At 33.0% G+C, this 16,601-nt stretch overlaps 1 protein-coding gene across 4 annotated transcripts in view; it reads right to left on the bottom strand.

Annotated features, from left to right (window-relative positions):
* LOC143047443 (transient receptor potential cation channel subfamily M member-like 2) overlaps positions 1 to 14,697 on the bottom strand; it is a 76,665-nt gene extending 61,968 nt beyond the window's left edge. For 3 of the 4 annotated variants that reach the window (XM_076220508.1, XM_076220507.1, XM_076220510.1), the window contains exons 1-5: positions 14,567 to 14,697; positions 8,816 to 9,016; positions 6,956 to 7,267; positions 1,296 to 1,478; positions 283 to 504 (exon numbers count right to left, since the gene is read on the bottom strand). In XM_076220508.1, coding sequence (XP_076076623.1) covers positions 283 to 504; positions 1,296 to 1,478; positions 6,956 to 7,267; positions 8,816 to 9,016; positions 14,567 to 14,620 — 972 coding nt within the window. In that variant the 5' untranslated portion in view covers positions 14,621 to 14,697. Of the gene's footprint in view, positions 1 to 282; positions 505 to 1,295; positions 1,479 to 6,955; positions 7,268 to 8,815; positions 9,017 to 11,562; positions 11,662 to 14,566 lie in introns of all 4 variants that reach the window. The other variant, XM_076220509.1, reaches the window with a different exon arrangement.
* Between the last annotated feature and the right edge of the window lie 1,904 nt (positions 14,698 to 16,601).

The following is a 16,601-nucleotide window of genomic DNA, read 5'->3' as shown; positions in this document are numbered from 1 at the left end:
TTTTAACAGGGAGTAAATAAATAAATGAGGAATAAATATAATGTATATAAAAATAATACAGTTCTTCAAAAAGAAAATGAAAAAAAGTCTTAAATTCATAATCAGATACACATCCATGATTTTGAAAAAGGGGGTCCCATAACGACAAGTTTGGAGTGTAAATGGTAGGAACTGTAAATGTATCTCCATAAAGGGGGAGGGGAGGGACCAGATACCCTTCAACTTCCCCCCCCCCCCCCTTTCCCCTCATTCTGCCTCTGATAATAAAGTGTCGTTACTTACAGAGCCATCCAGTAAATGTTGATAAGAAATCTTATGTTTTGGCATGACACCTATCATTGTTAGCTTGTGGAACTTTTTTACAGCATCAGGTCTAAGCTGACTCAAATTATATCTACTGTTAGCTCTAAGAATATTCTCCTCCTGGACAGCCTCGCCTATCATACTTGAAACTCCATCATCAATTCCATTTGTAATTACCCACATTTCTGTTCTATTGGCTGCCTAAAAAAGTTGTGTGACAATGGAAACTAAATTTTCATGATGATATCAGTACATAAACCTAAAGCAACATACATTATCCGTATCCACTCACGGCTGTGAAGTAATTAATTTTTTCAGTATAATTATCATAATTTTGACTAAACAAAATAATGAACTTGTTGTTCATGCACAAATTTTGTACTTTTGAGTATTTCATACTAATTAGTTTGCCAGTTATACTCAATTCAAAACTTTGCATCAATTTACAATTACTTTTCTACTTTTTTTATATTAAAATATAGCTTAGAATCACCATTACAGTTAATATAAACTAAAATACCAAAAATGAGTTAAATATCTATTTAAATTGTTTTTTATTCATGTTATTCCCCGTATTATTGTGGATTTATTTATTTTCGTGGGTATCACATTTGGTGGATTGAGGAAAACTGACATTTTGGTGGATATTTGATTTCATGGTTTTGCATACAAAGCCTATAGAAAAATTGTTATCAGTTGAACATTTGATTTCGTGGTTTACCTGTACCCAAGATACCCACAAAAATTGGTATCCAACGAATAATAATGAATCCACAGTAACTATTTGTGTATCCATGTTTGGAAGATATTTCACTGATGTAACCCCAACATCTCATATGATTGATCTATAATTTAAAATTGCTCATTGTTGAAGGCCGTACGGTGACCTATAGTTGTTAATATCTGTGTCATTTTTGTCTTTTGTGGATAGTTGTCTCATTGGCAATCATACCACATCTTCTTTTTTATATATTCTACATTTTACTATTTACCCTTATGATTCCTTTCTTAAATTGGTCCTTCATTCGAGGATTCTTCCAAACTTTGAAATGATGTACACCTGAGATGATGGATAGAACAATCTTTGGACTTCTCATGTTCCAAAACTTATCCATGAAAAAAGTCAGGTCATATGGAGCAGAGTCCCATGGAACGCAAACATAATGCTTCTTTAACTGTAATAAAAAAGGGAAAGTATTACCATTACATTTAAGAGTGATTTGATGATCACAAATTAAGTTTACTAGTGATTTTTAAGTGACGTGTTAGTAGAGCTAGTAAACAAGTATTTGCAACCATCAAATCACCTACTGATGCAGTCAGAGATTAAAATACAATATTCATATCAATATTCTAATGACACTAACAGTAAACAATTTCAAATCATACATTTAAAATCTGTCATATGTTGTCTGAGCTTGCGCTTACGTTTTAAAAGCATCAATTGTGAATTAATGCCATGAAAATTGGTGACGTTATCCAATCAAGATGAACGTGACAAACGATATTGCATAAGAATGCTAATTCACTCATTTATAATATAAAATAACTGCATCAAGGTTCCACACAATATTTATCCACCCTACACAGTTAAATGTTTTTACGTCAAAATTAAATCTAGACCCATGAAGAACTGAGATCATAAGTACAACACACAAAATATATAAATAAACTGTTATCACAGAGATATGTCTTGACTTTTTGTAATTTTGATTATGCAAATGTTGAAATCAACATAGCAATACTTTAACATCTTACACAATTTATGAAAATATTCAAAGGTAATGAACCATGATTGAGTTACATGGCTTAATAATCTCCATGTAAATGAGATGTGCCAATGCTTATACAACTGCATACCAAATACCATCATGACCATTGACTTAAAATAAGTCGTTCCCAAATGTAAATACAAACATTAACTAGTAAACTATAGAAAAGTTTAATCAAAGTCAATAAGAGGGGGTGGGGCTATATATTCTCAATGGAAACGATACTTGCAAATGCCAATAAATTTGCATACCAAATATCATGGACTTAACATTAGCAGTTCATTTTAAACTGATCTAATCACAAACTAATACATGTAAACTAAGACAAGTTTCAAAGTCATTAGACTGTGACTGAGGGGTGAGGCCAAATATTCTCCATGGAAATGAGATGTGCCAATTATTATACAACTGAATACCAATTAACATTGGCCTACCACTAATGGTTCCCCTGGAATTGACCTAATCACAAACTAATACAGAACTAGATGTGTAAAAGCGACAGAAATGGCCCCGTCTCAAAAAATTGAAAAATCTGCAATTTCAATAACAGATGTGGACACAAACAATGATGGTAGTCTCACATATCAAAAATCAGCTGAGCAGAACAAAACTTAAATATGATCTGTAACTCATCATGAGTAACTCACATACCAAAAATCAGCCCAATATCTGAAAGAGTTTAGAAAAAAAGACTGTATAACTCTGATTTTCAACAATTTATCAAAGTCCATAAGCCCATAATTTCGGCAAAAATGAGCCAAGCGGAAAAAAACTTAAACTTGATTTGTATCTGATCTTGGTTAATACACATGCCAAAAATCATCCCAAATATCTGAAAGCGTTTAGAAAAAAAGTCTGTATAACTGTGATTTTCAACAATTTATCAAAGTCCAAAGCCCGTAATTTCGACAAAAATTAGCCGAGCGGAACAAAACATAAATTTGATCTGTACCTCATCATGGTTAACTCACATACAAAAAATCAGCCCAATATCTGAAGGCATTTAGAAAAAAACTCTGTATAATGGTTTGTTGCGGAATGACGGAATGACAGAATTTCAGAATTACGAAATTTCATTTCGGAATTACGGACAAGGGTAAAACTTGCGGGGCCATAAAAATTTTCATAGTCAATAGACCATGACGAAGGGGCAGAGCCAAATTATCTCCATGGAAATGAGATATGCCGATGCACAACTACATACCAAATATCATTGACCTACCACTTGTAGTTCCCCATAAACTGACCTAATCACAAACTAATACAGTTAACTCTTGTTGTCTCGAACTCGGTTGACTCGAAATTTCGGATGAGTCATACTTTACAAGTGGTCCAAAACTTTATTACAAAAGTATGTAATTCGACTCCTGATAAGTCGAAATTAGATGAGTCGAAATTTCGGTGGAGTCGAACTAAATTTACGTTCCCAAGGTCAACAAAAGCATTCAAAATTCATTTTTTATCTCGAACTAATACACATATGGACCATAATTTGCTATTGGGCTCGTTTCCTATAACGATAGAAAAGTGATAAAAATGTGTATTACTGTAAGAAAAGTTGTAACTACATCTAAAGATGTCTTTATTTTTATCATCATACAAGTGTATGCTACTCTTCCCTAGAAAAAAAATTGAAATTAACAAATTTCAAAGATTATACGACCGTATTTTTGTGTCGTTTCTCGCGTTACTTTTCGCTTCCGAAGTAAACGCTGACTGATTTATAGATAATCGTCACCGGCAAATTCGTAACTTTTGCTTGCAAATAATAAAGAACATCGACCAATAAGAATAGTCAGAAGAAGATACCGAGAACTATAAGTATTTCTGTAGCAGATGTAAGAACACTAGCGTTACTTTAGTTTCCTATTTCGTAACGCAAATTTTAGATGATGTAATCTGCTTTGTTGTAATAGAATTCTTTATAACAATATGCAAATATGAACTCTCGCGAGATGTTCAAACAGGTAAATCAGAGATGATTTACATTCTAGTTTTGTTCTTCGTAATAATTAAGTTAGAAAATGACGTTATCGTTATGCGTTACATTTCACACGAAACAGAAGTCCAGTTATTTCCTTTTTTTTTTTATTAAAATTGTTTTTGTTGTTAAGTTCTAATCATTTCCGGTCATACGTGAAACATGTGACTAACATGTGATCACGCCCTTACGGCCGGATATATGAAATACTAGGTCTAAACATAGTTTTTGTTTCCAACGGGATGTTAGCAAACATAATCTGTAGACTTGTTTCGTCTTGTTTAAAAAAGGAAAATATAATTTTCAAAGAGATTGCGCCGGGGGTCTATTATTTTTCCTATGTGCATAATGTTACATACGATCTTGTGTGAAAATAAATGCCCAATGACTTGACAAAATCAATTTCAGATTTGACAGACGTTATAACACACTTTGTTTCCGGATAATGATGTAAAGGGTCCTTGGAAAATTCAATCGACATTACGTCTCTTATCATTGTGCCGATGCTCGTTGGATTGATTTTGCTTCAGCAGTAAATATTACTGGATATTTTAGGTGAATAAAGATAATTTGATAAAAAATACATGTTGACATACTGTAACACTTGGAATGTACAAAGTTGGTATCTTTGTCACAATTTTTAATTACTTTTTTTTATTCATGTTCTGCAAACACTTTTCAGAAACGCAATAAACTTGTCAAAGGAGAAGTAAACTTTTACCATGCATGACTTGAAAGGAAGTACTTTATTGATTTTAGCCCACTAAAGTAGGTTAAAATGTGGAAACCATGTAGATGGTGTACAGGTCACAAATATCACATGGTGCCTATTTTAAAGATTTTAATTACAAGTTAAAAGTTTTTTTCTTTACTGGATTTAAAGAATTTTACATTGCCAATGATTTGGAATAAATTGTATATAACTGGAATTTCAAAACCAAATATAAATACATTTTTTTGGCTAAAACATTAAGATACAACGATTATGGTATCCTGTATCAATGAAGAAAATATGGAAATTTCTGAATAAATTGTACTAATTGTTTTCAAAACAAGCACATATTTAGGAGTTTTATAATACTGTTACATTTGAGATGGATTTTAAGAAAAAGTATACTGTTCAGATTATTTTAAGCAGATTTTGCAATAAAATAAAACTAAAAAAATGCTTTCGGTTTCTTATGGTTTCCTGTCGCGTTTAAAAAAAACTTTAATTTAACATTGAAAATAGATTTTAAATATCAACATGAAGCAAGTCACACTAGTAATGTTGTTCATTTATGTCTTTTGAAATATAATGTGCAAAATAAAGAAAATAAAGATTGGTTTCCTGTTTGGTTTCCTGTCACGTAAACGGTGAATCAAAATGTATTAATTTTTTCTTGAAAAACTCAATTGTTCCATTAATACTATTCTAACACCAACACAACCCACAGAATAAAAGTTAAAGTTTTAGAACTTAAAAAAAGGATACAAAAAGAAACCAAAGGCCGAATACCAAATGATGGTCCATATGTGAAAACATGACCTCCGGGATTTAAATGGATTGAAGAGTTAATCTGACAATACACGTGTAATTAAATTTCCGGTCACTGACCACTGTATCGATTTATGACATGCTATTTCCATGAGTGTTTACCCGAGATTATCTTTCATAGAATTTTTATAAATAATTAGTGATACATTGTTAATGTTCATGAAAAAGTATTTAAATTTATTACAAAACAATTAATTTGTGATTTTCACTAATGAGCTTGGGTGTGTATAATCTGAGGATTATGGCTTCCGTTGATGATCACCTAAAAACTACTCAAACGGCGTCTTTAATCTTGTTACATTTTCTTTTGAAAAGAAAGAGTGAGATAAAACGAAATGAATAGAATTCAAAATTTTCTTAAATCTCTTGTATCCGAGAATTAACAGTTTTGTCAGCTATTAGCGACCTGAATTACGAAACTGTCGATTGGAAATTACTCTCTTGGAAAAGCCATAGGATTTTTTTTTTAATTGAAACAATTGAATAATAAAAATAATGTCATTATAATAATAAAAGACTGTGACATACAAATACATCTATCTAATACTAGAATATCGATCCCCTTGCCATATTCACCCACGCTAAGCAAGAGTTGTGTCCCTTAGATTGTAGAACTTCCGGTGTTCGTTTGATTTGAACTACGTGTATCTCGAAATATTTCTCTGGTCCGGCTGACTTCGACATAACGAGAGTCGACTGTACATTTAAAATAAGCAAAAGTTTCAAAGTCAATAGACCATGACTAAGGGGGAGGAGCTAAATTATCTCCATGGAAATGAGATATGCTGATGCTTACACAACTACATACCAAATATCATTGACCTACCACTTGTGGTTCCCCATAAACTGACCTAATCACAAACTAATACATGCAAAACAAGCAAAAGTTTTGAAGTCAATAGACCATGACTGAGGGGGGAGGGCCAAACAATCTCCATGGAAATGAGATGTGCAAATGCTTATACAACTGCATACCAAATATGATTGACCTACCGCTTGTGGTTCACCATAAACTAGACCTAATCACTAACTAATACATTGTTGACGCCAACGTCGCCACCAACGGAAACAGCATACCTATGTCTTGCTTTTTGACTCCGTCAAGGGGAGGGGAGACAAAAAAGTATAAGTAAAATTATTTTTTTTATCTTAATGGGATGTTGATGTCTTTAAAAAATTGTATTCTTAACATCAGCTCAAAAGACTGGTTAATGATTGAGATTTGAAATTATTCTTTCAATTTCGAAAAGAAAAAACCTTAGGCTACTTAAGAAATATATGAACTATTATCTTCTCAATTTGAAAACAATTTATAACTTTTTCTAAAACCTTTTGTCAATTTCTTCAATTTATCTTCTTTACCTCAGCACCCTCCTCTCGCTTTCCGGCAAATCTGATATTACCACAAGGAAATGGTGTATTCTGGTAAGTAGCACTATCTTGTGTATCAACAGAAATTTCACCCATAGATTTAACAGTTCTTTGAACATCATCGTAATGGTCAGGCAAGAAAAATGACGATCTTGAGGATGAGTTCGATAATTTCCCATCATGCTTGTCTTCCTCAGCAAAATGTATTGAGCTGACATTGCCTGTATGTTGCGATGAAGAATGAGAGTTATGAGACGACTGTCTTTCATGTACCACGCTTGTTTGACGTTGATTAAACAATTGCTGAAAAATAGAAAAATGTATTAAAAATAAACTGAAAACAAAAGGTTTTTTCAGTGAATTACTTGTTCAATGGACTTTTTTCACATATTACCAACTTTTGACTCCAGATTATAAAATTTTCAACGGGTTACGGTACCTCATCTGTGGTTAGACTTCCTGGTACTCGGTCAAATAAGAGCAACAAAAAGAAGTAAAATCAAACATAAAATCTGTGCACTTTGGGGGGAAAGTTAACTGTTTTCCGATTATTTTGTTGTATAATGAAAATATTATTTCCTCCATAAAATGTATAGATTAAAACTTTCAAAAGCTTGATTTTACTTCTTTACGTTGCTCTTGGTTGAACAAATACCAGGCTGTCCAACCAGACAGAAAGTTACCTGCCGAAAAAATATATAAACTCCGAAGTCAAGTCGATAATATGAAACAATAAAATTGAGAATGGAAATGGGGAATGTGTCAAAGAGACAACAACCCGACCAAAATAAAAAAACACAACAGCAGAAGGTCACCAACAGGTCTTCAATGTAGCGAGAAATTCCCTCACCCGGAGGCGTCCTTCAGCTGGCCCCTAAACAAATATATACTAGTTCAGTGATAATGAACGCCATACTAATTTCCAAATTGTACACAAGAAACTAAAATTTAAATAATACAAGACTAACAAAGGCCAGAGGCTCCTGACTTGGGACAGGCGCAAAAAATGTGGCGGGGTTAAACATGTTTGTGAAGTCTATTAAGGAACTTCTGGTTTCTTATAGTTCAGGCTCCATGGAATTTGAATTGTTCACATTGCAAAAATTTGTTTTCTTGTATTGTCTTGCTGATCCCATTTTAAAAATTACAAAATAAAAATAAAACAAGGAAAAGTATTCATTTCTTAGAAACCATGCCCATCTCCCAATATCCAGTTTCCATGTTCATAAAAATGTGAAATATGGATTAAAAGCTTGATAAAAAAATGTTCATCTAATAAAAATGAACAAAAGTTCAAAATATCAAGATGATCATGATGTAACAAAAAAACTAACCTAGACCAAAACTAAACGACGACGACGACGACAAAATCTACAACGACAAACACCAAGTGATGGCAAAAAGTCACATGGATATTTAGTCCAGGTGAGTTTATAAAAGTAGGTCAAATAACAATTCAATCTAATGATTATATGAAGTGAAAGATTATAGCTGAAAAGGATAAAAAGGAATAAAAAAAAGTCATTTCAGGGCAAAAACTTCTTTAAATATTATTATTTCTAAATCCAGTTATAATAGATTGATACTGTGGATTCATTTATTTTCTTGGGTACCAATTTCCGTGGACTGAGGGAATCTTGCCATTTCATGGTTTCGATAAAAGTCTGCATAGGAGCCTACATAAATCTTTATTCGTTGAACTTTAGCATTTATTGCTCACTTGATCTACGAAACCCAACAAAATTGGTATCCAACGAAATATACTGAATCCACAGTAATTGACTGTTGAAATGTTTCAAAGTCTCAAATTCCTCATCGAAATTTGACAAAAAGCCTGATAATGTAAAATACCTGTAAGGCTGCAACATGTGGACTTGTGACATTACTATCTATAGATGGACTTGATGCTCCAGATATGGAATGTGGATTTCTATCACTTGATTTAGAGAAGGTCTGCAGTGAAGGGCTGATCCCAGAATTACTGGACGGTGATCCAACTAATGGAGTGTTTGGAGTACTGGGTAATAGCTCAAATTCTTCATCTTTCTCATCCTGAAACAAAAGAATGATATATACAGTATATGTGAAAATTAAAATCACAAAAATAATGAACTCCGAGGAAAATTCAAAAAAGAAGGTCCCTAATCAAATGGCAAAATCAAAATCTCAAACACATCAAATGAATGGATAACAACTGTCATATTCCTGACTTGGTACAGGCATTTTTTTATTTGGAAAATGGTGGATTAAACCTGGTTTTATACCTAGCTAAACCTCTTACTTATATGACAGTCAGACAGTCACATCAAATTCCATCATAATGACAATTATGTGCTAACAAAACAAACAAACATATCAAGTAAAAATGTCAAAATAGGGATACAACTGTCAGTATTGTGTTATAATCTTAAAGGGACTGGATTTTAATATATTGAATTTCTTGATAACCTTATCAGGGTTCTCACTAAGAATTTTTGGAGTGAGTGCAGGAACTTGTAATTGTTTGCCATGGTGAGTCCAAACGTGTGAAAATAAAGATTTCTTGCTATATTATTTATTATTTCAGTCTCCATTACAAAATACAGCAAGGAAATGATATCAAATTAAAATTACTTTGTTATAACAGTCTTCACACTGAGTGGTAGCCCAGGCAGCCCAGGCTAGTAAAATTGCTCTCGGGCCTGTAAAGATCCTATCTACAGGCCAACAGAATCTAACTTAAAAAAAATAAAAATTGAGCTTTGGGCCTGTAGATTTAGCAGTTCATCGTGAAGACTGTATATAAAATGATGATATTTGAGCTTATTTGATAAACATTTTACTAACTTTATGCATCTTTTGATTCACTAATCAATGACTATCAATATTTAAATTATAACTGTCTTTAATACATGTACTTCATGTTATAACTTAGATGTAAATAATTATACAATTTTATATCTATTATATTTTATATTATGCATAACTTCTTGTCTTGTTTTAAATCTGTACAAGTGTTATTTAATTCTGTTGAGCAGTTTTTAAGAAATTTGGATTAAAAAAATCAGAAAAAGTGTAAGTCCATTTTGTAGTTTAATAAGTAGTGATGTCAATGGTTAACCAGTTAACCGGTTTACTATTTGAACGACCGAATACCAAATACCAAAAACGCTAAATGGTAAACCAGACTTTTTTTCAATTTTGATAGATTTGATATAAATTTGTATTGAAATCATTAAATAGTTATGTTTTCTTTTAAAATTGTCGTCGTGTTAATTAATTTGACAGAAAAATTGTCCAGTATACTGATTGCTATTGTTAATAAAATCAGTGATATTGTTTGCCTTAAATTTATGCAGAATAAAGGCCTTTTCCCCTGGAGAAAAATCCCAATTCGAATAAAAAAATGGCTTAAAATTATTCCCAAAAAGACAACTTTTTTCCCCACAGTGCAAACTCAGTAGTAATTGTGCATGAATACACAAACTGAAAAACACTCACTTATACATTTTTCATACCTAATATTGCTATATGTGCAGATTTGAGTGTCTATTTATGTATCATCACTGGCATAATGGGGTCTGTAATTTGAAGTTTCAGTCAAATTCATGGTTTATACTAAATTTCCCAATTTGATGGAAATTACGCATATTTTCCCAATAAAAAAGGGTAGAGGTAATTTTGAAAAAAGCCAACAATATCACTGTAAAATTAATTTGAACTTGTCTCTCCACTTAGGGCAAGATCTTAAGGAAACATAATTAATGTTTTTTTAACAGTAACTTTAAATCAGTAATACATTTAAATTTTACGATTTACTTCATTATTTCATTTTTGTTCTTATATTGTGTAGACCTACATCTGAATGTGGAATCTCCGTCGTGCAAGGCTTGGTCATACTTTAAATGAAATGCTAACTCAAAATCTGTGTGCAATGCAAAACAATGTGAATGTAATCAATGTATACTTGATAGTACGAGTAACAGGCTTAATCATTTCAAATTGAAACACTTAACACTATTTTTGGAGACAACAAGAGAAAAAGAAAGAATCATCAATTTCAGAAATATAAAATTCTGCGAGATCAAGAAGAAGGGCTTTTTTATTTTTCACTCTGAAGTTAGTACAAAAGACGTAGTTGATATGGTGTACAATGTATAGATCTGATTATTGAAAGTAAAACTTCGCCAGGAATCTTCACAGACAAGCCTTATAATAATAAAGGACAAACTTCAATTCATTGTATGATAAAAACGTAAATGTATGACTTAGATGGAAGGTTTTCACATTGACACTCATACCACATCTTCTTATATCTATGTGTAGGTACTATAGATGAGGCTTTAAATCATCAACTTAAAACTATTGGATAACCGGTTAATCGGTCCAACGATTATCTGAGTAACTGGTTAGGCAAAAGTGAACTTTTTGACAACACTATTAATAAGTTAAAAAGTCACTCGTATATCAGAAATTAAAATAGCAGGTGTCTAATTTCACTTCCTGTTGAAGATTCTGTGCAAGTTTGGTTGAATTCTGTCAAGAAGTTAAAAACAAAGTGTGACAGCGACAAAGCAGAGTACATATACAGCACAAGACAAAAGAAGTGACCATTATACTTTTTTGAAATGATGAGTCCCAGCTTGTTCTGACCAGTCCATAGTCCAGTTCTTCAAATAGTTGTGATGAGAACGGTCTTAATTATCTAACTGTTTGTCCTGGAATGGAATTTGAAGGATATTTTATAACTCTTGATTTAATATAGGTTAATATATTAAATGTATATATGTATATCTCACTTCCTATAGATTTATCGGGATATGATTGGGTAATTAGGACTACACAGATTGACTACATTTACATATGTTTGATATAGGGTGATCTATAAAGACTTATGGGGATATGATTGGGACTACATGTGGTGACTACATATATTTGATAAAGGGTACGTTCTAAAAAAGAATTGTGTTAGTTACCATATAGGCTTAAAAAAGAATTGTGTTAGTTACCATATAGGCTAAGTTACTATATAGGGTTAGTTACCATATAGGGTTAATTACCATATTATGGGGTTAGTAAGGAGTTATACTTCCCTTTCAAAACAAAATAGAATCTGAAATCTAAGAGAGTTCAACAGATGAAGAGATTGATAATGAACGATTGAAATAAATTCATAAATTCAAATAATATCTTGGGCTTTCTGTTAAGAAACTTAAAAATAAATCAGGAAGAAACAAAAAGTTTGGCTTACAAATCCATGGTATTTTCTATTCTATAAGACCAAAAATGAAATATTGTTTGTTTCCCCTCCCACGACCCGGTAAAATCCGCGCGACTTGAAAAATTTTATTGTCCATTCTTTTTTTTTTGTCCAACAATTTTTTTTTTGCTATGTTGGTTTTAGAGATATCTTTCCGATGCTGTAGTCAACGAGCGTTGGTTTTTTCTGATACCTTTCCGATGCTGTAGTCAAAGTAGTGTTTTAAATCAAGGCATTTTTGCATTGAAGCGTCTACAAAAATGTATATGATTCGAAATCAAGGAAAACAAACATAATGCCTTGCCACACGATTTGTGTTGTGTGCAAGGGTGATCTTTGAAAATAAAAAATTTAAAGCATCTTTCAACCCACTAAGTGCACCTTGATTTGCTTGGTCTTTAACCTCTGTTTCTGTTTAAAGGATAAAATCTTTGAGTAAAAATGGTCTGAATCGTGCTTTGTAATTTATCTACCTTGTCTTCTAACAGGTTTGGCACAAGTCAGGAAATGTGGGATACATGTATTCCCTGCTTTCAGGGAACGTTCCTGATTTCTGGTGTAAAAAAAAACAGTTTAAATACCTTTGTCAAAGCCGGGCTTTGTGGAACATGCAAACACATGCAGACTACGCGAATGAATTTTATTTTTACAGGACATTCAGTATGGTAAGCATCCTAGCTTTACCAGATCGAATGAAATTTTACCAGACCAATTTTTTTTTACATCTAATTGTATATTATCCGACAAAAAACAACAAACATATGACTTTGTTGTGCCCTACTCCTCCCCAAAATGCACAAATTAAAACAAAATGATGCAACAAGAGGGTATATTGTTATGAAAGTTGTGCACAATTGCTTCAATGCATTTCAGTGAAGAGTAATGTCCCATTTTATTGGATTTTGACAATGTTTGTGAACTAAACATAATTTAGAGTTTCTGTATAAAATATTATTTCCTGTTTCTTCTTTCTTTTTCATATATCTTTTGGTTTTCAATTCTAGTGTTTATATTTCATAGCTTAATTTTGTGATATGCTTGGATTTTTATTCATTTATTGTATTTAATCGGCAAACCCGGAATTATCCTTATCCGTTCCCAGAATCTGATCCGGTTTTATTTACATTTCCGGTTGTGCCAATGATGGCATCCATTGTTGTTTTTGACAGTCGGATATGTTTTTACCCGGATTTACACATTACTGGTTGGCGATGTTCGGCATAAAGCTAGCGGTTGAACAAAATAAACATCGCTCTGATGAATAATAAAGCTGAAAATGAATTTGAGATTGTTTGGCAATTTTGCTAGAATGTTAGAAAAATCCATGAAAAAAAACCACCGGACATTCGGACCGGAATTCAACAAAATTTTACCAGACCGATCCATTATTCACCGGATTTGTCCGACGGTCCGACGTATTTCGTGTAGTCTGCACATGGTCAGATGGAAAACTGATGCTGTTTGCTGTGACAGCTGTGGACAGTGGTACACTGTACCACATCAATTGGCCAACAAATAAATCACTCCATGTACAAAATATTAGGACATTATAAGTAACATCTCTTGGGAATGCATCAACTGTGCTGTTTTAATTTTTATAAGTGTCTGTTTGCGATGAGCTGACGTATAGTTATCAATGTGCTAATGAATCATTGTACGATGTAGATGTAGATGATGTCACAATGCTTATGTTCATCATACTAATACAGATTATATTACAGGCCCCCTCTTTTACATCACAATAACATTAAAGTACAGTTGATTATTCATTGTGGGTCTCATTGGGGTCTAAGCGTGACGGGGGATTGCCAATTTTTTGTAAGCGTGACACACGAAAGTCAAACTTTTGTGCCGTGAAAACAGGTAATGAAGTCTAGCGGGACACAGAAAATTACAAAAAAAATGAGAATTGCTTAGGTACATAGTGCAAGCAGGATACTGGAATCTGACAAAACAGTAAGCAGGATTCGGGATCAGAACACCCCCACCCCCCCACCCCAAATGAGACCCCCTTCATTGACAGGCATATAACTCTTGGAGTCATGTACAAATAAAAACAAAGGGCAGTAATTAGATATCTAAGTTAGTCCAAATAATAAATGACGTCTGGCAAGGCTATTTTATTTTTTTTCTTGGGCGCCTTCTTGACTATTGTAATGTTGTATGATTAAGAGCAAGAAAATGTTAAAGAATACTCTCTAAAAATCAACACAAAACAAAACAAAAAACTTATACATAAAAAAATCATATATGATAGAATTCACTTATTCAGAGTCCATTCGGAGTTTCCCTATGGACCGATACAACAGAAAAACAACTCTGTATTCCAACTATTCTGTAATAATTTCAGGTTAATAAACTACCTCAAACGAATGTGAAACGTGCAGTTTCAAGTTTCTCTTTCTCCTTTCGTCCATTTCATCTCGTTATTTCTTTATTTCTACAGCCTGCAGACGATGTAGTTTCGACTGGTAACATTTTTTTTATACATCGAAAACCAGTCGGTCTCACTAGTTAGCGACAAAAAGGATTTGAGCGACAAGAAGCGTTGAGAAAGAAAAATTGTTATCGCACCGCGCCCCTGAGTTCGTAAGTCGTAACAAGGAATTGTATATTTAAATATACAATTCCTTGGTCGTACGTGTACCATAATAATTTGATTTTTCTGTTTAGTTTTCAATGTAGCTTGGAAAACTATTTTTGATTTAATTCGGTCTGCTTTGCATATGTGCTAGAATACACCTTATCGCTAATCCCGGCTGACCCGGTGTCCAATAGCCATGTTTCCCCCATGCCAATTTTTCCGCCGGCAATACTGGATCGATCCAATATTTCCCCCCGGAAAAATTGGCATGATCCAACTTTTCCCCCTCAGCGTTATAGGGGGAAAACGAGGATCAGGCCAAATTTCCCCCCTTTGAGGCAAGAGAAGCTAGTTTTTCCCCCTTGTCATATAAGTCGGCGACGTCAGTTAGAAATTTTTATCCTAAAAAAGAATATTCATTTTTTTTATTAGTTTAGCGGTACCAAAGCGTCATCGTATACTGAATATACTTTTGATATATATATATACCATAATATACTTACATGTTATATCTATACTCACGCAGCACATTCGGAGCACCGAACGGCCTCCAACAATGAGAAAAAATCCATTTCAAGTTTCTCATCCTGCCTTTTTTTTTTACTCAAAACTCCTGTCCTGCCTATTTTTTCAAATTTCATCCTAGCCCCCCCCCCCCATAAAAATCAAATGGTAGCTCCCTTACATTCTCAACTGCATGTCTTAAAAACCAGTGAAAATATAGACCAACAAGTGAAATAGACAGACGGGTAAACATGTAAACAAACGGGTGAATTTGATTTTTTATGGGGGGGGGGGGGGGCTAGGATGAAATTTGAAAAAAATAGGCAGGACAGGAGTTTTGAGTAAAAAAAAAAGGCAGGATGAGAAACTTGTTAAAAAAAAAGGATGAGAAACTTGTTAAAAAAAAAAAGGCAGGATGACAATTTGTGTAAAAAAAGTCAGGATAAGCTAGTAAAAAAAAAGCAGGACCGAATAGAGTAAAAAATAAAAAGGCAGGACAGAGATTACAACTAAAAAAAAGCAGGATAAAATTTTTCATCCTAACCCCCCCCCCCCCCATAAAAATCAAATGGTAGCTCCCTAAAAAGACTAGGACGCAACGTCAGATATTGCTACCATTTAGTGTAACAGAAAAATGACGTTAAATTGAAAACACGCTTTATCTAATTCTTCCTGCTTTCCTTTTTGGGTAAATGCAAATTATAACACACAAGTATAAATGCCATGAGAATCCAATCCAATATGATTTTATAATTAACATAGGATATTCAATTTTACTGCTAGTAATTATGTGTTTTTGGAGGAATATTGCTGCATTATATATTCAACCCGAGAATGATTTTATTCAAGCAGTGACATACAATAGCTTATAGATCCTTATACTTATGATACTGCAGTTTTCTTACTTTTTGATCGTCTTATAGATGTGTATTTTTGTAATGTGTGCATCAGTTGGTTTTGTTGAAAGCAGGACATTTATATTTAGTGGAGGAAGGAACACGCGAATGCAGTTCATGCCGTCTAGCATATTACGCTTGTGGCGACGTCAAATTATGATAACGGACAAACTTGCAAGACATTTTCATTAATCCGTATTTTTTATAGATAACCCTGTAATCTTAATGCTATTTGGTGTACCAACTTCAACTTCAAAAGTACTTTTTATTGGTATAGTTATCAAAACCGAAAAATAATTTTCTCGAAATCAAATCTCTGTTTTTTTGGCCGTAAAAGTTTTGTGAAGGCATGAAAGTTTAACTCGGACATTTCCGCAAGACATTGTAAATCTATTGTTTTGAATTGAATATGTA

The sequence above is a fragment of the Mytilus galloprovincialis genome, chromosome 10 (assembly GCF_965363235.1).
Source record: "Mytilus galloprovincialis chromosome 10, xbMytGall1.hap1.1, whole genome shotgun sequence".
In the NCBI taxonomy this organism is placed as follows: Eukaryota; Metazoa; Mollusca; class Bivalvia; order Mytilida; family Mytilidae; genus Mytilus; species Mytilus galloprovincialis.
This window is presented reverse-complemented; position numbering and strand designations above follow the sequence as displayed.